Source organism: Leptonychotes weddellii, chromosome 4 (genome assembly GCF_054177405.1).
Source record: "Leptonychotes weddellii isolate Sample4059 chromosome 4, ASM5417740v2, whole genome shotgun sequence".
Classification (NCBI taxonomy): Eukaryota; Metazoa; Chordata; class Mammalia; order Carnivora; family Phocidae; genus Leptonychotes; species Leptonychotes weddellii.
The window spans coordinates 104,050,746-104,078,478 of NC_138372.1; the positions used below are offsets into that span (position 1 = coordinate 104,050,746).

A 27,733-nucleotide genomic window follows, 5' to 3' on the forward strand; every position below is an offset into this window, starting at 1 on the left:
AGGGCAACCCATGCGGTGGCTCAGGAGTTCTAAGCACAGTGTGGGCCAGCTGTCCCCAAAGAGGGCACGAGACGGTCCTGCAGAGTGGCTCTCTGGCCTCCTCCCCCACCTCGCTGCCTCTGCCCGGCTGGGCTCCCCCTCCATCAGGGTCTTCTCTGGAAGTGCCCCTCCCAGGTTGTTCCTGGTTTGCTCCTTCTCATCAGTTAGGCCTCGTCACAAAGGTTCCTTTATCAACACATCCTCTCTGAGCACTGTCTCTAAGGGCCCCTTCTCCCCCAGGCCCCCAATTCTTCATCCTCGTATTCCTTATTTCCTTCATACCACCTGCCACGGGCTGAGAGAATTCTGTCTACCGTTGCCTTCGTTCACTCTGGCTTAGTGTCTGGTCCATGGGAGGCCCTCTGTCAAGTCTTCTCGTGGAGTAAGAGATGTGAGGAAGAGTGTCCTACCACAGACATGGAGACGTTTGTATAAAGAGAAACACAGGCGCAGAGGCCCCGGAGGTGGGCAGAGACTGAGGCTGTCTTAGCACAAGGCTGCCAGGCACAGGTACAGTAGGAGCGGACGCCGGGGCTCAGGAAGGCGTACGCCGAGGGGAGGGGAGGACCCAGGAACCCTAGGAAATGGCCAACTGGGAGAAGAATGGGCCCCATCGAGGGAAGGTGCACAGGAACTGTTAGAGCAGGAGCAGCAGGGCCAGAAGAGCGGGACAGGAGGGAGCTCTCAGGAGCCCGTCAAGCCCTGCAGAAAAGCCCAGTGGGAATAAAATGCAAAGACGCTACTACTGATGGGCTATTGCTGGATGGCACCGCTGGGAAGAAAGAGAAGATATGCAGTGGGGGGATGAAGGCAAAAGTCTTCTACAGTATTTTGTTTCTGACAGGGGAATACTGAAGCATCTTTGCAGGTGGACAGGAAGAGATGGGAAATAACCAGGATGGGAGGGGTGAGCAGTAACCCAGTTGGCTCCAGCCAACTGATCCATGCCTCCCAAGGCCATGAGGCCCAGCCTCCCCTAGACAGACTCCCTAAGCTCCTCTGAAGCCTTGTCCGACCCACAGGAGGTGGCCCACTATTCTGGAAGAGCAAGAGGTGAAGAGGAGCTAGGCGGGGGGCTGTGGTGGTGGCCCCCATCTTCTTCTGAGAACTGGGCAGGCCACTGGGTGCGAGGGTGGGGGAATGAGGAGGTGAGGGCTGAGAATCAGTGAGGAGAGGACTGAGCAAAGGAACAAAGAAGAGATCCACAGCTAAAAGACTGGCTCTGGGGGCGCCTGGGTGGCTCAGTTGGTTAAGCGACTGCCTTCGGCTCAGGTCATGATCCTGGAGTCCCTGGATCGAGTCCCGCATCGGGCTTCCTGCTCGGCAGGGAGTCTGCTTCATCCTCTGACCCTATCCCCTCTCAGGTGTTCTCTCTCTCTCATTCTCTCTCTCTCAAATAAATAAAAATAAAAAAAATCTTTAAAAAAAAATAAAAAAATAAAAGACTGGCTCTGTATCACTAAAGACCCAACTGTGAATCTGGGGGGGTGGGGGGGGTGTCTCATTTGCAACAGCATAAAAATCCTTCGGTGTGGCATTCAAGATCCGATACATCCTGGTCCCAGTCTCCCTTTCCAGCCTCACCTACCATCATTCTGTTCACCCCTGACACCCTAGACTCCAGTTCCAGGTGAGGGCCCAGCATGTGCCACATGCCCAGAACAGTCACCCCTCCCACCTGTTGCTCTAGGACCACCTCCTCTGCGGAGGGAGTAACCTACTGCTATCAAACTACTTCCTCTGTATGTTCCCTCTGTTTCACGTCTCTACAATGGATGTACTAGACTCACATCAGAAGTTCCAACTGAATATAGACAAGGTGGCTTTGTGCCCAGGGACCTGAAGGAATGGAAGGGCCATTAATAAAACTACTAAAGTCTGAACTGCTGGTTTTAGGGACACTGAGAGTTTGAGATGCCAGCCTTCCATCCAGGCAACCATGTCAAAAGAGGCGCTTGAAAATGTACGTCTAGAACTCGCCGGTGAGGAAGGGACTAGCAGTGATAAGGAACAGAGTCACGTGCACGGCAGTGGACCACTGCTTCAGATCTGGATTATAGTAACATTTCGGTAACTCTTGTCTCACACCCATGGGCTCAATTTACTCTGGATTCTGAGTCGACTTCACTTTCGTAACTCATCCTTCCCTGCTCAAAAAGCTACAGTGCCTTCCACAGCACAGTGTGCAAACTCCTTGGGCTGGCAATCAAGGCTGCTCAGAGTCAGGCCTCAGCATACCTTTCTAGTCTTACCTTGTGCTCCCCCCAACAAACCCTCCTTTCCCGTCAGACTGGTATTCCAGGTGGCCCAGGACAATAAGCACATTTCTGCCTCCTCACCTCTGCTGAAACCATTCATTTCACCTAAGGCCCTCCCTTCTTTCTGCCCATTCTTAACTCACACCTGTTCAAATCCCACCTCAAGTTCACCTCTCCAGCCCTGGAATACCTGTCATTTTTACTGTCAGTACCATTCGTTTCGCATTTTAAGATATGCTGCTTTGTGTTCTCTTTCATACATCAACCTAACATCCACAAGGCATAAAAGAAAGACAAGGAAAAGGTAGAAAGCAAATACAAGTACCCTACAAGGGGCGGGAAGTACTCTTCTTACTTCTGGCTCGCATTTGGAGAATAAAGAAACTTCAAAAAGAAGATGGTCTGTGATGGGACTTATTGGACAGGTTAAGATGCGGACAGGTATGAGAGAAAAGCTTTGCAGGGACTGGCCAAAGTAAAACACATGCACAGTCAAATGTGGGGTATGTCTCTAAATCCCCTAAATCTGTGGAGGTTAAGTACACAAATAACAAAATAGGGATCTGGAACTTAACTTGGAATTTTGGAGAACTTGGGATGATACCATATACTGCATTAGATTCTTTCAGTTCTCCTGAGTGCTAAGATCATCAGTGACATTTCTATCTCGGAAGCCTAATATGTGAAATTAACTAAACACTATTTTTCAATAGTCACAATAAAGAATTACATTGTTTATTAAACGAAAACCATCCAAAAATTCAAAAAGAGACACTTATTCTGAGAGGGGATGGTTTTGCTGTAAATGTGTTTTGAAGCAAAAACTGACAAAAATACACTTAGTGAGATCATTAAATCCTATAAAACAAAGTTTAGGTTTATACTTTTAAAAATCTCCTTAAACTTAGCAAACTTTACTTTCCCCTCAATTCCTAATCCATGGCTTACATATAAGTAGACAGGGATGCCTGGGTGGCTCAGATGGATAAGCTCTCTGCCTTCAGCTCAGGTCATGATCCCAGAGTCCTGGGATTGAGTCGCGCATCGCATCGGGCTCCCTGCTCAGCAGGAAGTCTGCTTCTCCCTCCCTCTGCCTCTGCCTGCTGATCCCCCTGCTGGTGCTCTCTCTCTCTCTCTGACAGATAAATAAAATCTTAAAAAAAAAAGATAAGTAGACACGTAGCACGTCCTAACTTGAGTTAGTAACTTTATGACTGAAAATTTTATTTTTACAAATTGTTTTTCTTTTTAAATAAATACATAAATTCTAATCTGGATGGAATTTAGGCTTACGCTAGCAAATTAACGTATCAATAACTAGCTTACATGGTCCGCCCATTCTAAAGACTTACTTATACAAAAGTCACAGAATTCCAGTTTCTGAAATCATAACTGCTCCTTGAATACACATGCCTGCACTTCCTATCTCACAAGACTGTGGTGAGAATGAAATGAGAGAATATAGGTAAGAGCAAGGACTGCTATCCAGCCAAAGTCCTTTATAACGGACGCATGGCATTAATACTCAAAATATTTTGGGTGATATAATTTAAAAGTCATGTTGGCTAAATGATTCGGGGAATAATTTAACCAATCCATTTAAGTTTCTTTTTCTTTTAAACAGAAACAGTCTCTTTTTTGTGCTCATTTTGGTTTTGCTTTTACTGGGAAGAACTTTTCACTAAAACTTGGCTAAAATAAAAAAAAAATCTTCTAATAGCTCTCATCTTGGATAAAAACCTCTGCTTTCTTATTTGATCAGTTTCAAGCTCTCTGAAAAATACTAGTACAATTCCACCTTATGCTAGTGAAGGAATTGATGAAATAGAGAAAGGTGTTTACCTTTAAAAATGCCCAAATTTCATTTTTTGGCAGCTGGATACCATCTTTCAGAACTGTGTAACTTCAAAAGTCTAGCTTTAGTACAGTCTTAGACACAGAAACAGGGCATACGAAAAGATCTTTAAAATGTATGGTAATGTGTGTGCTTCTTTTTCAGAAGTGGTTTTGGACGGCACGGCTTGACACAAAGCACCGAAAGGAGTGCGTGCGCTACCGAGGCCCTGCCATACACAGGGTGGCAGCACTGAGAACGAAACCCAGACTGCCGGCAGAACGCCTGAATGGCCAAGGCAGCCTCACAAGTGTGCCTGGAATCTGATTAGCAAAACACTTCTTAGACACACGGGGATTTTGGTTTTAATTAAGAAATTCCTTTTAATTCTGGCAGAGGTATCCTGCATTTTAGAAAAGCTCTTATGAGTCAGCCTCTGAATGTGATCAATTGCACCTTTCTCAAAACAAACCGCTTTCTCTTCCTCTTCCTGCACTGATAAAAGGTAAACTGAGTAGGATTAAATTTAAGCACCACATCATACTCAGGGTTTAAGTAGAGCAACTGTATCTCAAGTGTGTGTGTATACACAAACACACACACACATACACACACACATATTTTGTTGTTATTGTTTTGTGGATTTTTTTTCCCCAATTTATTTAAACTAAAAACAAAAACAGTTCACCTATTTCTCCCACCCTCACCCCATCCTCTGCCTCTGGCAACTACCAATCTGTTCTCTGTATGTATGAGCTTGGTTTTATTTTTAATATATTTAAATTAATTTAACATATAAGATCATACCGTATTTGTCTTTCTGTCTTATTTCACTTAGCATAATACCATCAAAGTCCATCCACATTGTCAACAAATGGTGAAATTTCATTTTTTTATGGCTGAATAATATTCCATTATACATAATATATATTACATATAACACAAAATTTTATAATACTTTATAATACATATTTTATATAATATTATATATAAATGCCACATTTTATCCATGCATCCATCCATGGGCGCTTAGGTTGTTCCCATATCCTGGTTATTGTAAATAATGCTGCAATGAATATGGGAGTGCACATATCCTTTCAAAATTAGTGTTTTCATTTCCTTTGGTTGGATAAATACCCAGAAGTGAAATAGCTGGATCATATGGTAGTTCTATTTTTAAATTTTTGAGGAACCTCCACACTATTTTCCACAGTGACTGTACCAATTTACATTTGCACCAACAGTGCACAGGGTTCTCTTTTCTCCACACCCTTGCCAATACTTGTTATTTCTAGGCTTTTTGAAATAGCCACCCTAACAGGTGTGAGGTGATTATCTCATGGTAGTTTTGATTTGCATTTCTCTGTTGATGAATGATGGTGAGCATCTTTTCATGTGTCTGTTGGCGATCTGTATGTCTTCTTTGGAAAAATGTCTATTCAGATCCTCTACCCATTTTTTACTTGAATTGTTTGTTTTTTTGCAATTGAGTTGTAGGAGTTTATATATTTTGGACATTAGTCCCTTACCAGATAAATGATTTGCAAATATTTCCTCCCATTCAGTAGGTCGTTTTTTCATTTTGTTGATGGTTTTCTTGCTATGCACAAGCTTTTTAGTTTGATGTAGTCCCACTTATTTTTTTGTGGCTTTTGGTGTCAGATTTTAAAAACCATCACCAAATACCTTTGTCAAGGAACTTACTGCCTATGTTTTCTTCTAGGAGTTTTGTGGTTTCAGGTCTTATATTCAATTCTTTAAACCATTTTTAGTTAATCTTTGTGTGGTAGAAGGTAGTGGTCCAGTTTCACTCTTTTGCACGTGGCTGCCCAATTTTCCTAGTACCATTTATTGAAGAGAGTGTGTTTTCCTCACTACATTCTTGACTCCTCTGTCATAAATTAATTGGCTATATATGTGTGGGTTTATTTCTGGGCTCTCTATTCTGTTCCACTGATCTATGTGTCTGTTTTTATGCCAACATCATACTGTTTTGATTACTATAGCTTTGTAAGATAGCTTGAAATCACGGAATGTGATGCCTCCAGCTTTGCTCTTCTCAAGACTGTTTCAGGTATCTGGTGTCTTCTGTGGTTCCACCCAAATTTTGGGATTGTTTGTTCCATTTCTGTGAGAAATGCCATTGGAATTTTGATAGGGACTGCACTGAATATTTAGATTGCTTTGGGCAGTACGGACATTTGAATGATACTAATTTTTCTAATCCATGAGCATTGGAGTATCTTTCTATTTATTTGTATCTTCTTCAATTTCTTTCATGTTTTCTAGTTTTCAAAATATAGGTCTTTCATCTCCTTGGTTAAATTTATTCCTAGGTATTCTTTTTGATACAACTGTAAATTGCAATTTTTTTTCTCTTTCTGATAGTTCATTATTAGCATATAGAAATGCAACAGATTTCTGTATATTGATTTTGTATCCTGTAACTTCATGAATTTGGTTATTAAATTTAACAGTTTTTTTATGGAGTCTTTAGGATTTCCATATTTATAATATCACATCATCTGCACATAGTGGACAGTTTCACTTCTTCCTTTCCAATTTAGATGCCTTTTATTTCTTTTCCTTGTCTAATTTCTCTGGCTAAAACTTCCAATACTATGTTGCATAAAAGCAGCAAGAACAGGCATCCTTGTCTTGTTCCTGATCCTAGAGGAAAAGTTGTCAGCTTTTCACCATTGAGTATGATGTTAGCTGTGGGCTTGTCCTATATGGCTTTTACTATGTTGAAGCATGGTACCTCTATACCCACTTCATTGAAAGTTTTTATCATAAATGGATACTGAATTTTTTCAAATGCTTTTTCTGCATCTACTGAGATGATCATATGACGTCTATCCTTAATTTTGTTAATGTGGTTATTATTTTGACTGATTTGTGGATATTGAGCCATTCTTACAACCCTGGAATAAATCCCACTTGATCATGGTATGTGATTCTTTTAATGTATTATTGAATTCAGTTTGCTAACATTTTGCTGGGATTTTTATGTTATGTTCATCAAGGATATTAACCTGTAATTTTCTTTTCTGTGGCATCCTATTTGGTTTTGGTATCAGGGTAATGCTGGCTTCATAAAGTGAGTTCGAAGAATTCCCTCCTCTTCTATTTTTTGGAAGAGTTCGAGAAAGATAGCATTAATTCTTCTTCAAATGTTTAGTAGAATTCACCAGTGGAGCCATCTGGTCCTAGACTTTCGTTTGCTGGAAAATTTTTGATTAGTGACTCAATCCCCTTACAAGTAATCGGTCTGTTAGTAATGGGTCTGTTCAGATTTTCTATTTCATCATGAATCAGTTTTGATAGACTGCATGTTTCTAGGGATTTATCTGTTTTTGTTTTGTTTTGTTTTCTCAGTTATCCAATTTGTTGGTGTATAATTGTTCATAGTAGTCTCTCATGATCCTTTGTACTTCTGTGGTATCACTTTTAACATCTCCTTTTTTCACTTCCGATTCTATCTGAGTCCTCTCTTTTTTACCTGGTGAGTCTAGCTAATGGTTTGTCAATTTTATCTTTTCAAAGAATCAGCTCTTAGTTTCCTTGATCTTTCCTATTGTCTTTTTAGTCTCTTTAAACTCTATTTCACTTATTTCTGCTTTAATATATGTAATTTCCTTCCTTCTACTAACTCTGGGCTTCATTTGTTCTTTTTCTAGCTCCTTGAGGTGTAAAGTTAGGTTGTTCATTTGAACAAGAAAATATAGCATTTATAAATATTTATGCACCCAAAATAAGAGCACCTAAATATATAAAACAAATATTACAGACATAAAGGAAGAAATAAACAGCAATACAACAACAAGGGACTTTAATATCTCACTAACATCAATGGAGAGATGATCCAGACAGAAAACCAGTAAGTTAACATTGGCCTTAAATGATACATTAGACCAGACTTAACAGACACTTACAGAACATTCCACCCAAAGCAACAGAATACACGTTCTTCTCACGTGCACATGGAACATTTTCCAAGATAGATCATACGCTAGACCACAAAAAAAAAGTCTTAAGAGGATTAAAATCATATCAGGCATCTTTTCCAACCACACTGGCATGAAATTAAAAATTAATTACATGAGGACAACTGGAAAATTCACAAACATGTGGAGATTAAGCAACATGCTACTGAACAACCAACTGGTCAAAGAAGAAATCAAAAGAGAAATAAAAGAGACAAATGAAAATGGAACTGGAACCTACCAAAGTTTATGGGATGCAGCAAAAGCAGTTCTAAGAGGGAAGTTCATAGCGACAGATGCCTACCTCAAGAAACAAGAGAAGCCTAGTGCATATTTAAAAAGATTACCTGAGCTATGATTAAAAGTGCTTCAAGGAAGAAACTTCTTTTAAGAAGAATATGATCTTGGGAACAAAACTGCTATTATTAAACACAAGCAGCTAAAGTTTTAAAGTAATTGTCTTAATTGTAATGTCCAAAAAGAGAGACGTTTAAGGAAAACATCTGTAATGCTACCTTAAAATGAACTAAAATACCCCTAAGAGTCTTAAACGCTTAATGATTAAAAATTTCAAATGCAGTGGATATGCAAGTGACGTAGATAAAAACAGTTCTAACCCATTTGTCACCACTCTTCCTTCAAAAATAACTATAATAATTGAATATTATAATTCTCTAAGTAATTTTGTGCCTGTATTTGAAAAACATATTCTCATTGATTGTGTCAAAAGATACCGTTTATGAACTTCTACAAACTGTCAGATAATTATATATATTCACTTTGTTTACTAACTTCTAGGCATATAAAAATAAATTTAGGTACAGAAACAGCTTTCAATTAAAATTCCCTAATTTCAGTAGCACATCGTTATCCAAATATTTAAAACCTTCATTCTATGTCTAATTAAATGTTACATGATCCTTTCATTTTGATTTACGATTATATATTTTACATGTATTACCTTTTAAAATGTACTGTATGCTAAATTATTTCTAAGGAATATTTGTCTTATACTTTTTTCTTGAAAAGAAACTAAAGCAAATTACCTTAAAAGCTAAGCCTGATACATATACTTTACACAGGGCATAGTTAAATCAGTTATTTGTTTATATGACAGGAGCTCTGAGGATGCTCAAATTTTATGAAGCATTAAAAGAAAAGCATAAAATATCACCAACTGCTGTTAGAAGAGTGCCCTGTATTTGTAGGCATTTTCCTTCTTTGAAACATTTTACACTCTTCCAAATAAGAACTACTAGAGCTGCTTCCACCACTCTTGGTATAATTTACCCATTTTCTTATATGTCTAATTCTATTTTAGAGCTGAAACTCTAAGCATCTGAATAGTGATACGCAAATAAAATACTACTAATATTAGAAAAGTAACATAACCAAGGTTGAAATTTTATCCAAGTAAATTACCTCAGACAATAACAAATTAGAAAAACACACGAAAAACATTTTCTCAGATTTACTCAGAAAATAAGTTTAGAAATACAAGGAAAGCAAATTCATGTTTGAGATGTAGTTTCTAATCAGATATACTGGTCATATTAATGTTTAAGGTTATAATAGATCTTATTCAGCTATATAAAGACACAACTCTCTCATAAACTGCAAATTTAGAACAAATTCAACTTTAAAGTAAGGTAGCGAATTTCTCTTCTTTGGAACAGAACAGTTATAGAAATTATATTTAGGAAATACAAAAAGCTTAAGAAAGGTAATATATTCTTAAATAAAACCCTATTTTCATTTCATTTGCTAAAGTTGATTAAAATAAACAACAACTCTCTTATTCTAACTTTTTTAGGGTATGATGAAAAGTGATGTGGGCGCTACATAATTCCAGCTTTAAGACAATACAAGAAAATAAAATCAAATTACTTAGAAAATGTAGCAGACTAAAATTCAGCTGGTGTTATTTTTAACCCGAACGTTTGAACTACCTTAATCTTCTAGGTTCAGTTTCTTAAAATTCTCCTGATGGAGAACGATTCAATCAACTTTTTACTAATATACCTTCAAGTGAACAAAACTGATTAAAACATTTTCTCAGCTTGCTTTTCAGCCAAAGGAGCTAAATCCCTCATTCTCTGATTGATTTCTAGTTTAACAGTCTCCAAAAATGTATCTCAAAATTAAAGGTTCTAATGTCTATTAATTAAAATGACAGAAATTTTTTAAAAAACTGATGGCAGCCTTTTAGCTGTAGCATTTAATCTGAGAATTAATATTCCCATATTCAGAAACCAAAAGATAGGCTATCATAAGTAATCAATATGCACATGTGCAATTTCAATATTGGTTTGAGACAATAATTCAAGTATTTGATAACTGTAAGTCTAAAATGAGACTCTCATTCTCAAAAAAGGTAGAGTTCAAGACTCTGCAAGGGCAGATCATTATTCACAATCCGTAGAGGATTCAGCTGCCCTTTAGGAAAAGATGCCTACTCTACCCTCAAAAAATTTTCTCATACTAAAGGAAACTTCTACACCGGAACATAACACTATAAGAAGTCTAGATCTTCCTTCAGAAAATCAATTGCTTGTTAATAAATAGGAAAGAAAATTTTCCTTTAACTGTCAGCATACACCCAAAACAGTCCAGAAATTAAGAACTTTGTTGACTGTTCTTATCTTTACCTTGTAAAAGCTTTTTAAATGTTATTAAGTATGTAGGAAATGATATAAATTACCATTAAAAAGCCCACAAGTACCTTGTTCTTAGACTAAGTTTTTAAAATCTATTTCATTAATCTAACAGAAAGCTTTAAACTTTCTGATGAAGAATGGAAAAAATAATTTTCAATATTTTCTAAGATTTTTCAGAACACTTCACTTAGGTACACATTTAAAATAATCTTTAAAATCTTTTTAAAATAGGAAAAAATTTTTCCTTACTTAAAAATAAAGAATTGAAAATAACCACTACAAATTATTCTTAGAATTTAGTTTAATTCAAATCTAAGAAGATCTGGAAGAAAGGCTTTGGGAGAATCTATTTTTAAAAGGTTATTATAAAGTCAGCAATTTGTATTGGAAATACTCTCTTATAGATTCCCCCAATTATCTCTCCCCTTTTTGGGGGGGGTAGATTTATTATTTTTGCTTTGTAGGGAGTTATTCTTTACTCACAAAGACATTTTTAAATTTACCGTGATTTTTATTTTATTCTGAAATTCTCATCTCTCTACTTCTTTCCTATCAATTTTGGACATTTTAGTCCATTCTTATATTCCCTTTACACACTTTCATTATTTAAACTCTTATTTTTAAAAGGCATCAAAAAAACTTTCTAACACCTTCATAGTTCTAGGTTTTCTGTTTTTAAATTAGGAAAAAAATTTCACTTAAAAAAAATGCAAGGAAATATTTCAAGAAAATTGCTTATCCTATTAACCTAGGACCTAATTGCCTAAATTCACTCACTTTACATATGCACACACATTTCTTAGGTAGTCATCTCAAATTCCCAACACACACTGTGGTTAGTTTTAATACCATGATCCTGCAGTAACTCTGTTTACAAGACATCCAGGGACTTTTAAACACTAACAATTTTAATGCAGTATCACACCACTTCATTTTTTTAAAATGAGAATTTATTTGTTTTATAAAAATGGATTTCTGTTTTCTGATAAGCATTAATAAAAAAAAAAAAAAGCAAAAGCCTTAACACCCTAAGGACAACAAACAACAATACATACAGAAAACAAAAATACCAAACATACAGAAAACAAAAATACCAAACCACCCTTGATAGTTCCCCAGCATCCTATCCTTGTCAATACCACTCTGGAAAGAGGAGGCAGGGACAGGTGTACAAACTGAGTAGAATGCAAACCACCGGACAGCAGGCCAAGCGATTTAAAAGTAAAGATCAACTTATGCCTCTGTTATAATTTCTAGAAGGCTTTCATACATGTATATTTAACATCAAATGTTAATAACTATACACTAATACTTTTATAAAATATTATGACCTAAACATTTTCATTTAATTTCTCTTAATCAAGCTTGAAAATTAAATTTGCTAATGAAATATAAAAGTTGTCCTGTTATAAATGAAAAGCAGTAATAGAGTGGATGTCAGGTTCAGGCATTTCAAAAAAAATTGGGCGCTGGAATAAATGCAAAAAGTAAAAATTAGCTACCTCCAAAGTGATCTTATCATAAAATGGAAAAGAATTCCCACACATGAATCCTAAAATCATAGTTAACTTTACAGTTTATCAATCTGATGTACCCTGCCCTCACATTTAACTTATTTGTAAATACTTTCACAAGCCTACCTAAACACTTACTAATTAGTTAAATATGCTGACTACATTAATTCCTGTTAAAATTAAAGAAATTAAAGGTCCACTTTTGTTTTTTCACAGTAGCTGATATATATTCAAAGTATTTGATGTTTCAGGAAAGGTGTTTATCTGGTTCTTAAAACATTTAAAACATGGCTCAAGGGACAATTTATAGCCTTTTACCTTTAACATATTCACTATCTTGGATTTTGTTGAACACCTTCAGTTGTTTTTTCCTTCTTCTGAAACTCTTCCCTTACTCAAATAACTAAAGAATCTAAGATGTTATCAACACAAAGAGAAAAAATTTATATTTATTCCCTACACATTTGGAAACACATCAAAAAGAATGAGTATTCCAGGCAGTGTAAGTAAACTCATTCAGCAAAACTTCTTTTTTTCTTGGGTTTGTGTGTGTGTGTATATAAATGTGTGTGTAACAGGTAATTTTTTGTATATCTTAATTTTCCAAAGAACAGAATTCTAAATAAAAAATATTAAAACATTCCTAGAATGAACCAATATTTTGATTACACAGCTCAAGGGGCAAATGATTATTGAAACAAAACTTAAAAGATGGCTATAGATACATGTTTCAGTTATTTGGCTTTTCAAATATCAAAGACAGGAGCATTACATTTCATTTAGCAAACAACAATTTAATCCTTAGAAAGGAAAATTTCCAGAATACCAACCAAAATGTGTATAACAACAATCAGGATTATGTTAAAAATGAAGGGAAAAAAACCCCACCTTTGTAGGATATTAAAATACAAAGAGTACCCTTAAAAATTTTAAACTATATTGATAAAAGCAAATTCACTAATTTATTTAGCTGTAAGATGTCTGTTTATTAAAATATTTTGGTTATAATAAACATACAGATATGGAATTTTTTCAGTACTAGCCCATATCTATAAATTATCTTCCACAACAGCTAAACTCCTTATAGAACTTCGAACAGCAGAATTAGGCATATAAATTTCAAGTAAGAATCTCAAAGTAGGAGGTTTCTCTAACTCTAACTGAAATAAAGATTTTGAGTATACAATATCCTTGGATTATTTCTGTAAATTGGTATAATTTAGTAGTAGTTTCAGAAAAAGTATGTTCAACAGACATTATATCTGAGACATTTAAAAAGCTCAATACAACCAATTCAAGTTAGATATTATGCTGTGCCCTATCTAAATAAGACTCTAAGGAATTAAAGATTATATACTTTGTGCACTCTCAATGCAATTTCTTATTCAGATAAGCAGCTAGTTGTGTAAAACCCAAATACATAGAAACTTTTATACCACCCTTTGTGAGAGAGGAAAAAAATCACAACACCAGCACTTTTATTTAGGTTGACAATAAACTAATCATAACTTGAAGTGTCCAAACAAACTGAGTAACTCAATGGTCTACTGTAACTGGAAGAAATATTTTTCCTTCACTTTTACAGAAACTGAATTTATTTGATATTAGTGTGTAGTCTGTCAAAGTGGCAACTATTCAAGATCTAAAAGTCTCATTTATTTTAAACTCAGAGCCTAATTCTGACTACTTATAGGTAATGTACCTTTCTTCAGCCAAAATACAATAAAAATGTAAAAGAAATTTCAAAGGTTGTATAAATATTAATGGCACTGACACCCCTGGACAGATGATTATTTGGGGGAAGGGAAGTTTCTCTTTCCCATTGATAGTTTAATCACTTCCCAATCAGTTTTGATTTAACAGTGGTTCATGGGAATAATTTTTAATGAGTTCTTAGAAAGGTGTAATTGCTTCCAAAATCAGAAACCACAAGATGATGTACTCAAACACTACACCGATGTAATGCTGTTAGGGAGGTATTTACAGAAAGGTGCAGATAGGAACTCAGTTGTGAACACATGTTAACATACAATGGGCTTCAAAACAATAATCTGTTTGTACAGTATGGAAAGTAAAAATATTCTGTATAAGATGTGTAAAAATCCAGCTCTAATTTTAATCTATTTCTATAACTCATAAAAAACAAAGGAAAATAGGCATTTATTGCAAAACTCCATATACCTGTGGAAAATGGAGCACAAGTAAACTCTATTTGAGATGAACCTTAATCTCAAATAGAATTCAGCTAACAACTGACATATTTTAAATTTTGAAAATATTGTGAAAATGTCAACCATCAGAGTCAACAGTAGTATATGATCAGTAAACATTTCCTGTTAAATAACACAAATAAATTCAACTTAAAAGATGCAAACTGATAGGTCTCAGGATTTTAAAACCTTTTAATTTCAAAGTAGCAGAGTTACAGCACATGTATAGGATGGGCTTTAAAAATGGGTATACGTAAACTTTTCCATGGTGTTGGTGTATGTGCTTTTTTTTCCCCTTAAAGAAATGCCTACTGCTTACAGTGTAAAAGAATCTCCACCACTCTGTCTTGCAGTTTTCAACCAGAAGTCCTCAATGTACCTTCAGCCAAATTGAATATTAGGTATTTTACAGCTTTTACAAAATGGCTGTAAAATCACATTATGGGCATACACAACTCTTTGATCTTGCTGCACAGAATTCATAACTGTTCAATAATGCTATACCATTACACCACACACCTTAAACTATTTCCATTTTTCCACAAATCCTTCCAAAATCAGCTTCCAAAGCAAAGAAATGTAACATGAAAAGTTCCTGGGAGGCTTGTTACACAAAAGAACAGCTTGGATACAAACTAATCTACACAATATCCATCTTCTGTTGAGCCTGTTTATCCCTCCTTTCCCTCTATCCCTCCTAAAGGTGGGTGCACTTGAGTAATGGAAAGAGAAGGCTCTTCCACCACCACACCCTCCCAGCACCTCTGCCTTTGGTCCTCAGACAGTGATTCTGTGCAGGTGATGAAAATCATAAGAAAAGAGAAGCTGTCCCTTTAAAATGCCCTGCTCTGTCCCACATCCCACGTGGAACCAACATCAGCAGCACTTTCCCATTAACTTCAATGTGATGCAAGAGGCACCATCCTTTTATATACGTAAAACCAGAAAACTTCAGCTTAATATTCTTTACTGAGGACGAACAGGTGAAGCAAACGGGTCAGGAAGGGAGAAACCAAGCAACTCCCACCCCTCCCCAAAAGGTGCTCCAGTCCTGCACTCCAGTCTCTCTGTGCAACATCACCTCTCTACCCCTCCTCTGTAGAGCCCAGTTTAAAGAAAGGAGGGAGCCACTAACAAAACCTGAAACATAAATGCGACGAAAATGCAATCTAAAGCCGGAAAGGTTTATTCTTCCAATCACACATATTAACTCTATTAAGAAAATGGCATCACTTTTTTTTCCACCAAAAAAAAAAAAACCCACCCCGCAAAGATCATTAAAAGAGTTATAAAATAGCAAATATAGTGTTTATCTTATCTCAGATCAGTCCACATTACCAATAAGTTTAGCAGTTTCTGCACTACCACCTCCCCCCTCCCTCCCCCTCCTTCTCTTGCATTGGATTTTCACGTTTTCTCATTGTCGGTTGAGTTATAAAAGGCTTTTGCCCTTCGAAAGTTTTAAAAAATAAATAAATATTAACTCCTTGGTCCCTGCAAAGTCAAAATGGACTTCAGGGGAAAGGCGGTTCATACTTTTACCTTTAGCGAGAAAAGGGGGAGCATCCCGGATTTTTAGGGATTTTTTGCGATTTTTAAAAAATTTTTATTTGGTTATATGCCTGAGTTCTCCCTCCATTTTGGTTGTTTATGATACTGACAACAAGCTGTCCCTGCTCTGTGCAGATCTCCTGCTTTCATTTAGCACCCCCTCCTCCTACCCCCCCCTCGCAGCCACACATCCAGGGCTCACACCTCCCCGCAGACCCCGCACCCCGACCCCGACTCGCCCACCTGAGGAAAGGGCAAAAACAAATTCATTCTCCAAAAAAGAAAAACCTCTTTTGAAAAAGGGGCAAAGTTACCCCAAGTCACTCAAAGTGCCCCCCAAATATTGCCGACTGCGGGTTTCCGCCAGGCCCTTTGGGAAGCGACCTTCCCCCGGGATGTTTTGGTGGAAAATGCGGAGAGTTTACTCTCAAAACTGAATTTATATTAATTTTTCCCTTATTTTTCGGGTCTCTAATGTCTTCCGCTCTCGCTGCTGCCGCTGCCGCTGTCACAATATTCACAGCACCAGAGAGGAGGAGGAGGAGGAGGAAAACTTTTCAAACTTTCCAGACCCTGAATAAAGGGTTTTTTTTTTTTCCCACCGACCTCACCTTTGGGTCTCCAGCCGCATCGCCCCCTGCCCTGTCAGAAGCGACTTCGGGAGTCCTCACACCCCCGCTTAATTATTTTATTTTATTTTTTATTATTATTTTTCTCTCTGGGGTCCTGAGCTGGGGCTGAGAGTAGCACAAACTTTTCCTCCTCCTGCCGCCGCTGCTGCTCCTCTGCCCCCTCGGCTAGTCCCATAATTTAAATAACCCTGATATTTCTCCCGCTAAACGCCTCTCCGCCGCCCCGGACCCCGGGAGAACTCACCGCGGGGCTTTAACATCCTCCCTCCGGCCCGTCCGCCGCCTTTACACCGCCCGCGGAATTTCTAATAATTTTTTTCTCATATTTCGGGCTGGACGCGGCGGGCCTGGAAATTGTTTCCTTACGCCTCTTTCCAGCAGCCATTGTAGTGTATGCGCTGCCCCTGCAGCCCAACTTGCAGCTGCCGCTGCCGCCGCCGCCGCCGCCGCCGACGTCGCGCCCACCGCCGCCTCCCCCGGCCTGCTCGGCCGCCGCCCCCGCCTCCCGCCGGCCCGCCCCTGGTCCCCGCCCGCCGATGTGCCCGCCCCCCGCGCGCGCTCCGCCCCGGGGCCGGCCACTAGGCGCCGCCGCAGCCAGAGACGGGCCCGTCGATTGGACCGTGGCGCCGCCCGTCAAACCAAAGTGTTAAGAGGCGGGCCGCGGCGCGGGGGGCGCGCGGGGCGGGGGAAAGGGGCGGGGCCGCACGCTCGGCCCCGCCCACTCCTCCCGCCTCGGCCCTCCTCCCGCCAGCTGGGGGCGGGGCGAGACCCGCCCGCCCCCGCCCGGCAGGGCCCGGCACGGCTGTCAGTCTGGCGGCGGCGCGCGTTGATTGGGCTGGCGGCCGCCGGGGAGCGGGGGCAGCACGTTGGGATGCGCGCTACTTAAGGTCCAGCTGCGTGAGCCATTGACGTGTTTGGAGCTGGAGACGGCCTGGGCGCTGGCGAAGCGGTCGCCCGAGGTGAGTGGTCCCCCGCCCCTCCTTCCGCGGCGGCTCCGGGGATGCGAGAAGAGAGGGGTGCAGATGGGCCACCGCGGGCCGGAATCCTCTCTGCTCCGTCGTGAAGCCGCTGCCACCAGGCCCTGCCTCAGCGCAGGCCCTTTCCTGTCGCTCCTCCTTTCCACGACCCGGTTTTATTCGGGCAGGAGACGAGGAAGGTGACCTTCGCCCTCCCTGGGCACCCCTAGCTCTTCCTTCACCCTGCTTCTCAGCCTTTGGGGCGTAATTGCCAACCCCCACCCCCAATTTCTTGCGTTTTCCTCTCCCCCTGCCCCACTCGGCCCCATCGGAGGTCAGAGCAAGGTGTGTTCACCTGTGCCTGTCGTCCACCATTAGACGGACAGCATCGCGGAGAGGCAGCAAGGCCGCGGACTCACATCTCCAGTTTCTCCATTCGACTGCGCCGCCCCGCTGTACCATGCCGACTTCCTGACCTTGCCTTTCTGCACCCAGCAGTGGGTTAAGGGCTTTAGGTTCTCGCATAACGTGTTTCAGCTTCCTGCTAGTTGCATTTGCGTTTTATCAGAGCCACAGACCCTGCCTTAGCTCTGACCAGCATGTGGGCATGGACGTGTTCAGTAACGTTCTCTTCTTCCCTTTCAAAGCTAGTTGGAGAGTGGGGGTGTGAACTGGATGGGAAGGAAATCAAGACATACTTTTTAAAGCAGTTTGCCTTTTGGAGAAGATTTTAGAGTTATTCCTCAACTGTGCTGTGCTTTTGAGGCCCATCCCTCAAATCTTTGGTTTTCTTTCTGACTGTCCTTTGCAAGTAGAGCTCTGTAATATTTGTTTAGTGCTTCAGAAAGTAAGCAGATAAGTCCTCTCTAGCCGAACACTCGATCTTCCCTTTAGCCCCTCTCCTCACTGTAAATTGACATTTCCTCTTCATTTCCAGTTGATACGTGAGGATTCATGCAAAGAAGGTGTAATTTAGAAATCCAAACTTGCATTGACTTGTATGTAGAATCCGGAAGGGAAAGGAAATGAAATCTGAATAAATTCATGGTCCAGACCTGATTTGCATATATGTGATGTTACCTAGATGTTATTTTTAAAGAATTCTTGACTGATGATAATAAAATGCAGTGAAAGTACACTTTCATGTAAGGCACACAACCAGAGTTTTGTCTATGTCTGATCATTGTTGAGATTATATGTCTAAGGAATATGAACAGCTAAGCAGAGTTCTATGTTCTTACATCATAGAATGAATGTCAAAAAGAAGGGTGTGAGTTTACTTAGTACCATCATCTCTTAGTAAGAAGTCAAGCCTGCAAAAGAATTCTGTTCAGGAGAGGAAGAAGCTTCTAGATATAATTGAATAGCAACTTTAATTTCTTTTTTACCTAGATGCTTCTGTTAGCTAGGTATATTCATGTAGTGTTCAATGGTAATCAGATTAGAGGATTCCTAAAAGTTAAAGGATCCTGGAATGACTAAACTTTTCTCCCATCCTTCTTTGCAAAGATTGATCTCTTTTAGCCTGGACATCCTGGTCTCTGAACTGGGTGACTCTTGATTGCAAATACCACCACTTTTTAGGAGCTTATGGGGTTTGATTGATTTTCCTGAATGTACCTTATTTCTCTTAACATGACTGATATTTTTTGACAGTGTCACTTAGGGAAAGAAAAGTAGAAACCACTTCATATAAAAATTCTGACCTTTCTTGGGTTATACCGACTGATGCAGTCTTCTATTGGGTGGTGTTGGTGTAGGTCATACTGCATTATTGCTTGTTTCTCCTTCCATCTTTAGGTGGAAGATGGTTAAGCTAGAACAGGATTCGAGAGTACAAGTTAGCTCAGCCCCTTAAACTTAGTGCAGAGCATTTAAAAATGTTTGTGGGTGGCTCATCAATAGCATACCAATATACTGAAACGAAAAAATCACTTTGAAATAATTAACAGTTCGTTGATTATTGTTTTTCTTAATTTTCTCTTTTCCTTTCTGTGACATGTCTTCGAAGATAATAGGCATGCCAATTTCAGTTGAACTGCATTATTATAGAGAGCGGTTGTCCTGGAATATAGTTGACATATATGAGTAGTGTGTGAATCACACTACTTGACTTGGAGTCACTAGGTGGCTCTTAGGGAACTGTGATCATCTTTAATCGGTAAAGACTTCTGCAGAGCTCTATGTGTAAGGCTTGAGTTGGAAGATTAATGGACCACAGTAGCATTCTGTGACTTCCTTTAACCAAGGGAAGTATCAGTTAAATAAAGATGCCACTGGAAGTAAAGTTTCAGTTTTTCTTTTTTAGCTTTTCAAAATGCCAACTAAGCAATAACTGTTTTTTAGTATATTGACCACCCTGGTGCTGGCTACAGAGTACACAGTTAAGTTTAGTAAACAAATGTTTTTGCTAATGTTGGGTTGTACTAATTATTCCACACTTATTTTGTATGATGAGCAAATGTATAATAACGAAGTAATCTTTAGAATGCATGCTGTATTTGGGGCGCCTGGCTGGCTCAGTCAGTTAAGCATCTGACTTTTGATTTCTGCTCAGGTCATGATCTCAGGGTCCTGGGATCGAGCCTCATAGCAGGCTCCCCACTCAGCAGGGAGTCTGCTTGTCTCCCTCTGCCTCTATACTCCCCCCTCTCCCTTGCTTGCACGTACTCGCTCTCAAATAAATACATAAATATATTTTTTAAAAAAGAATGCATGCTGTTTTCTTAGGGTTTTTTTTTTTTTTTTTTTTTTAGTATATTTAATAGCTTAACCTTTAGAAATAAAGATAAACTAAAACTGAACTATAACTGAACTATCTTCCTGGACATTATAATCAAATTTCAGTGGATGAATTTAAATATGGCCCTCATGCTGAGGCACCATGGCAATGCAAAGGAAAAACCCAACCAAATATTTATTCTCGTAAAACAGAGGACATATGAAGTTCCTTACTGGGATAATCATTATGACAAAATTAATTTTTTTTTAAGATTTTATGTTTTATTTATTTGACAGAGAGAGACACAGCGAGAGAGGAAACACAAGCTGGGGGAGTGGGAGAGGGAGAAGCAGGCTCCCGTGGAGCAGGAAGCCCGACGTGGGGCTCAATCCCAGGACCCTGAGACCATGACCTGAGCCAAAGGCAGACACTTAACCGGCTGAGCCACCCAGGCGCCCCGACAAAATTAATTTTTCAAGTACTCATGGGTCTAATGAGATGTATTGATTTATTTTCTGTCATTCACTGTGTAACTCTTTTCTCCAACATCTGCCTGCAGTAAGAAAACTGTTAGGATGCCCATGGTAGCACGAAGGCTGAGAGATCCTGACATAAACCCTTGCTTGTTGGTAAGGTGGTTTGCTTTTAATTTTCATGAGTGTTAACTTGGTAAAACAGGCTTGTTCCATTTTTGTGGGCATCTGTTTTCTGTAGTTCTTGAATAAAGTTATTTCTATACAAAAAATATTCCTGGCCAGTGTATCTTTATTTCACTAAACAATTTTAGGTATTCATAATTTAGCTAACAAAGATCCATCCCTTTGAAGTTTCCATTTGTATAATTTGCAAGCATTTACTAACCACTGTAACACCAGACAGGGGTATGTAACACCAAGGAAAATCTGTAGTCCAAAAGTGGCAAGTAGCAAAGCCTATTTTTCAACTGCCACTGAAATTTGTGTCTTAATAGCAATAATTTCATCCTGTCCTTGAGACAGCCTGCTGTGAATATGGGGCTATAATAGAATTTGCCTATTTAAAGCCTAAAGCTTTCCACAAAGGTGTCATGTACACAAAATGTTTTGTTGTAATAATAAGGTCTTATTGGCATTTATTTGGAATGACTAGCCATACTGACTTGTGGCCTTGTCACCCTGGAATAATGCAGTCATCAGACTGGTGCCATTCCCTGAACCTGTATGCATTTTTCAAATATACACATTCGTTAAATATTTGGCATAGAAATTTAGCTTTGCTACATATATTAGCTCTGTGTTGAACAGCTTTATTAAGTCTCTTTAGATAGACCGTGTTTCTTAGATCTGTGAAGCAAATTACCTACCCCTTTAGTTAACGCTTTCCCTTAGATGACCTCTCAGAATCCTACTTTTCACTTTAAAGTTTGTTATCCAATCTACTTCCAGTTTAGACAGCTTAATTTTAATTTCCAAATGGCTCCTACCTTCCTTTGAACTCACAGCCCTGTGTTGCTCACTTGGGTTTTGAAGTGATACTAATGATATCTATTAAAACTGCATACATAATAGTATATGTACTTGCGTAGTGGAGGTAATGATAGCCAAAAATACATTGAGATGAGTGGTGTTAATTTAAGTTGCCTTGATGTAGACCACTTATTAGCGACTTACTTAGGATCTTGAAACCAGCTTAACATCAGTCAGGTCTAAGGGAGAACTTTGAAAGGCAGGACAGCTGCACCCTGCGTCAGGAGACGGTTTTAATTCTCACTGTGCAGGAGTGATTTTCAGCACCTTGCACCTTGCCTCAGCTTCTTTGTTAAACGGTTACCAGGATAAATTATCTCAGTCTGTGCTTGGGCTCAAGTTCCCGTGACCAGATATTCAGAAAACTGACCCAGACTATGAAAAGGAAGATGTCTGCCCTGAGCAGAATGAGTGCTGGGATGGTTGGAAAGATAATTCAGTTTCTGTTCATTATATGCTCATTAAAATGAACAGAAAGGAACGAGTTCATATTACCTGCTTTGGGGGGAAGCCGCTTCAGAAGTTTAGGATCCCATTCCACCCTCTTAAATGATGCCTTTCTTACATATTTAAGGAATCTGATGCTTCTACCAGGTGTATGGATGAAAATAACTACGACAGGGAACGGTGTTCCACTTACTTCTTGAAGTACAAAAACTGCCGGAAATTCTGGGTAAGCCTAGCTTGGTTAGCTTTGTGTTAAAACTCCACTCTTTGGCTTGAAACTGAAGCCCAAAATTAGTGAGTACCCACAATCCCTTCTTAGTGATGACTGGGGACACTTTTGACTCTTCTCTGCGTGCCTTGAAGGATCTTTGAGGGCTCTTACTGGCTGCCTCCTCCTCCGGGCTGGAAGAACGCAGGTCTCATATAGGTGGATCTTTCTGTGGATATTTAAGAGCAGCCCTAGAACAATGACCTTGTTATAATTCTAGTTCACCTGGATATGAACAGAATGGAGAGCTTGCTCTGTCATAACACATTTTAGGCTTCCATTTCTGCCTTCTCCTTTCCCATTGCCACCCATCATTGTTAAAATGGTCCCATTTTTCTTGAGACATTGGTATATGATTTGTGTTTCTGAGCACTGCATCCAGCCACTTCCTTTCCCTCTTCTAAATTAACTGTTGCTTTCATGTGGCAGTTATTTAGTCGATCCTCTTGATGGACTGGACTCTTGTGCTCTTGTCCTTAAACAATATATATTCCCATCCCAATTACTGTCAACATAGTCCTAGGGGAATGATCACTTCTATTTAATTGTTAATTTGAAAAATATTGTCTGAAGTCCTAGAATTAGTTTTTTGGTTCCTCTTTACACATGGTTTTTAGAATTTCCTTTTTGAGGAAGTAGTGGCCAATAACTGGCAAATGATTAGCATTTAATACATGACTGATTCGGGTTTCTTCTTCTTTTTATACCTATGTGCAGAATTCTATCGTGGTCCAGAGAAGACAGAATGGAGTGAAGCCCTCTATGCCTACAGCAGCAGAAAGAGACGAGATCCTGGGGGCAATGGGAAAAATGCCTTACTGACTGTTTGCATTAAAGTTGTTTATTTAATTTAGAAGCAGTTAACGAAGATTACTGTAATCTTGTAGTCCCTTAACCCCTTTCAGGCCTTACCCAGACCGATCTTGAATTCCACAAGGGGAGATAAAGTTAAGTTAGCCTTGCATCCTGTGTGTTTGCTCTCAGTGCCAGGGTGGTAGTCTGCCATTCCTGGCCGTGCCATGCTGCTGTGCTCACACGACTTCCCAAAGGTAAGGGGGCATTAGGAAAGGTGGTAGGAGGAATGGGACTTTTCACCTGGCGGTGGAAGGAAGGGGGTATTTCCAAGGATGGGAGATGATGCGAGCAACAGTATGATGGGAAGAAACGTCAAGCTAACTTTGGAGAAGTGGTCTGTAGGGTGTTCCACCTGGAGTTTAAGGTGGTTGGTGGAGTGGCAGAACAGAGACTGGGAAGGTAAGTTCCGGGTGAATGTATGGTGGGCCTTGAGTCTCAGGCTCAGTCTAAAGTAAGACCTCCATCCTCACTTCATTCCTTTTATCTTTGCTTAAATAAGGGTAGTACGTTGACTGGGCAGGGAAGCAGGGGTGCAGGAGGGTCGTCTTAAATAAATGGCCTGCAAAAGAACTGTTCTTTTTTTTCTTTCTTTCTTTCTTTAGGGAAAGGCTTTAGTTAAAGGATTCTGTGACTAAAATCCATATATAAAGGCATAGTATTCTTGAAGCACAGTAATGGGAAAAAAGGGTGATTCTCTTAAAAGGGGGCATTTCTATTCGCAGGAAGAGATGGGCAAGAAAGGGTATGGAGGTTCACAGGTGAACGCACTGGGATGGAACTAGAGCTCCACTTTATTTTATGCTATAAACACAAGAGTATTCAGTATGCTGATTGGGGTGGGTTGTGTGGCAGCTCTCATACCCAGCACCTTTTAAGAATCCAGTTTATTTCATTTACAGAACAGTTTTAGAACCTACTATTTAATAAAATTTATACTAAAAAATCAATGAAAACAAATAGCTTTTGTCCCTTTTCTATCTGGTGCTGGATCAAGAGTTTTATTTTAAAGGCTGCTGACAACAAACTATCCATCTCATTGGTCTTAGTCCAAAACCCAGGTCAGATGTTTTTAAACCATATGACCCTGATTGTTAAATGTGATTCTATTGGAATAAAAGATGGATTGTTTGAGAAATTCCTTGATTTGTATTGATTGCTCTAAAAATGATGGATTAAAATAGGACCTGACAAGAAACTAATACTTACTTGTGTGACAAGCATTTCAGTATTTTAAGCATGCTGTTGAAGGGTTTGGAATTTCACTATCACCTCCTTAAATGTACCTACCAGTATCAACATTTTTTCCGGGAGCTATTTGTCTTGGCCTAGCTCTTTTTTAAAAAAAAATAACTTTATTGAGATACAATTTAGATACCATATAAATCATCCATTTAAAGTGTACAATACAATGGTTTTTAGTATATTGACAAACTTGTGCAGCCATCACCACAATTGATTTTAGAACTCTTCACTCCAGAAACCATAAGCACACATTCATTTCCTTTTAACACCTCCCTTTCTCCTCAACCTCTCCAACATTTAGGCAACTATTTTCTGACTCTAGAATGGCCTATTCCGGTCATTTATATGGATGGAATCATACAATATGTGGTCTTTTGTGACTGGCTTCTTTCGCTTGACCTAATGTTTTCACATATCTAAGAAAGCATTGCCTAATTCAAGGTCAAAAAGACTTACATCTATGTTTCTTCTAAGAGTTTTGTAGTTTTAGCTCTTATATTTAGGTCTTTGATCCATTTTGAGTTCATTTTTGTATGTGGTATGAGGTAGGAATCCAACATCATTTTTTTTTTTGCATGTAGCTGTGCAGGTCCCAGCACCTTTGGTTGAAAAGGCTATGCTTTTCTCCTGTTGAATAGTTTGAACTGTCTTGGCATTCCTACTGCAAATTGATTGTATCTGCGGGGTGGCTTTTAAAATTGAACCCATTGAAAAACATGCTCAAACCACAAGAAAGGGTACACAATGTTCAAAAGTCCAAATAATGCAAAAGGGTCTACAGTGTAAATAAATACGCCCAGAAGCAGCCCATGTCAAAAAGTTTTCAAGGTTCTTGTGCATATAAAGGATATCTGTATATTTGTTTTCCACAAAAGGAACAGCATAGTGTATAAGCTGGAGGTACTTAGCTTTTTTCACTTAGTGATATAATTGGGAATAATTCTCCACCAGTGATTATAGATTTTCTCCATTTCTTTCAATGGCTGCAGTTTTCCCTTGTATAGTTATACTGTCATTGAACCAGCCTTCCACTGATGGGTTCGCTGTTAGAGACAAGGTTGCAACAAGCATTATTGTGTATGGCTCTTTGCCTGTTCTGTTTTCATCTCTATAATACATTGCTAAGAATAGAATTTCTAAGTTAAAGGCTCCTGCATTTTAAATATTGTAAGTATTAGGGACATACCAGTTTCTACTTTAATGAGCAAAGCCTGTGAGTGTTTCTTTCCTCACAGCCTCAGTCCCACTGGTACTTAAATTTTTTTTTTAATATGTATGTATGTATGTATGTATTTGAGAGAGAGAGGCAGGGAGGGGCAGAGGGAGAGGGGGAGAGACTTAAGCAGACTCCATGCTGGCGGAGTGTGGAGCCCAGCACGGGGCTGGATCTCAAGACCCTCAGCCCAAACCAAGAGTCTGACAGTTAACGGACTGTGCCACCCATGTGCCCCCCAACTGGGTACTTTAAAACCCTTTCATCCTTACAATTATTGAATGAAAAATGGAATGGGTGTACTTATTTCCTTTGCCCATTTTTTTTTTTTTTTAGATTGTTGATGTGAATGATTTGGGGAACTCTTGATATTGTAAGGAAACTACCTCTTTGTCATTTGTATTCTGTATGTTTTGTCTCTTAAAATTTCTGTGCAGTGATTTACATTTTAATGTAATTAAATGGACTGATCTTTTTGTTTATGGTTTCTGGTGCTCAATAAATACTAAATGAATCCAAGTACAAGTACTGCTATTACAGTTCAATTCTGCTCAACAAATATTTGCCAAGTGCCTATAATGTGCAAAGTGCTAGGCTAAACGCTGTGGAGGAGCATGCATGAATAAGTTACCATCTGGTCCTCAAAGAACTTCACTATGCTGTGTGGGAGAAGGAAGTGAGCACCACAGTAGGAGCAAGAGCAAACTTCTAAGAGGGTAAATACCTTAATAAACATGAAGGGACACATGCATGTGGGGTATCAGGGATTAGTCTTTACTGACAGAGACCAGAGCATATGAAGGAAGAAATGTAGACAGGTAGAGTAGGTTCACATTATGAGGGGACTTTAAACCTAATTCTGTATCTAAAGGAAAGCTATGAAGTGTTTTGTGATGGAGAGGGTCAAATCCAGTTTGTGTTTAGAAGAATAATTGAGGAGGTGCTGAGACAGCGTTTTACAATGATCCTAGATCACTGCAACCGTCTCAACTGTTTTCCTCCATAAATTCTTGCCTGACCCCAATTCCTTCACTATGCTGCAGCCTGGAGAGTCTTTCCAAAATGCAAATACAGTAATTCCCGCTTAAAATTCCAAGACCTATTCATTGCCTCAGGACACATGTCCAAATTCCTTCCCTTGGTTCACAAGTTCCTCTAAGATCTGGGGACATCTGTGAAGGGCGCAGGTTTGAGGAAGTGGGGAATGGGTCTGCTTTTGGACACACAAGACCAAGCCTGTGTCTTCAAGGACCTTCCATCTCAGTGAGGGAGGCCGACGTGGAAATGTGCGACTGTATCCTGTCCCTGCAGGGTGTCTTGCTGCCACCTTCTCCATTGCCCGAACAGACCCAATTTTCGCAACTTGAAAAGTGCTGCAGTTAAGTCCTGCTTTCAGGTTCAGCTTACATGGATTGTCTCTACTACCCCTTGCTAGCACCACCAGTCTGAATTAATGTCACCTCTTCTTCATTGCTCTCCCATCTCTCTGGTGACACTCGCTGAGTATTCCCTGGGTAGCTGCGGACGTCACCAGGAGTGGTAACATTGGGCAAATAAAGTCACCTAGACGTTCTTTTAATTTCTCACTTTCTGTTTTTATTTTGCAGAATAAGGAAACGAGAAATGTGGCCTGTCAAAGGCTTTATTCTGAAAAGGAGCTACATACAAGGAGGTGGGTTTGGTTTGCTTTTCAGTTGCGAACACAGGAACGGTTTTCTTTAACAGGTTTAAGATGCGGTTTCTATGGGTGGTCGAGCGTGCGGTGGTCAGCGTGAGCTCCGCCTCCCGCCCCTTCAGCCTCGGCGAGCCCGCAGAGGTCTCTCAGGGTGCTGGGCTCTGCCCCT

At 39.5% G+C, this 27,733-nt stretch overlaps 2 protein-coding genes across 6 annotated transcripts in view; one reads left to right on the plus strand and one right to left on the minus strand.

The window, feature by feature from the left end:
- PLAG1 (PLAG1 zinc finger) overlaps positions 1–17,140 on the minus strand; it is a 51,214-nt gene extending 34,074 nt beyond the window's left edge. For all 5 annotated transcript variants that reach the window (XM_081816006.1, XM_081816002.1, XM_081816007.1 and 2 more), the window contains exon 1: positions 16,926–17,140. The gene's annotated coding sequence lies outside the window, so the exon portion shown is untranslated. The remainder of the gene's footprint in view (positions 1–16,925) is intronic.
- Positions 17,141–17,502: 362 nt separating this feature from the next.
- CHCHD7 (coiled-coil-helix-coiled-coil-helix domain containing 7) lies at positions 17,503–26,408 on the plus strand. Its single transcript, XM_006739505.3, has 4 exons — positions 17,503–17,640; positions 20,919–20,988; positions 22,439–22,537; positions 23,297–26,408. The coding sequence occupies exons 2-4, from the start codon at positions 20,935–20,937 to the stop codon at positions 23,399–23,401; spliced, it is 258 nt and encodes an 85-aa protein (XP_006739568.1). The 5' UTR covers positions 17,503–17,640; positions 20,919–20,934; the 3' UTR covers positions 23,402–26,408.
- Positions 26,409–27,733: the final 1,325 nt, after the last annotated feature.

Bases quoted from the DNA above. Each gene is read 5' to 3' on its own strand.
- CHCHD7 (XM_006739505.3), top strand. From the start codon at position 20,935: ATGCCCATGGTAGCACGAAGGCTGAGAGATCCTGACATAAACCCTTGC. The intron at 20,989-22,438 runs GTAAGGTGGTTT...TACATATTTAAG, and splicing joins ACATAAACCCTTGCTTGTTG to GAATCTGATGCTTCTACCAG. The intron at 22,538-23,296 runs GTAAGCCTAGCT...ACCTATGTGCAG, and splicing joins AAAACTGCCGGAAATTCTGG to AATTCTATCGTGGTCCAGAG.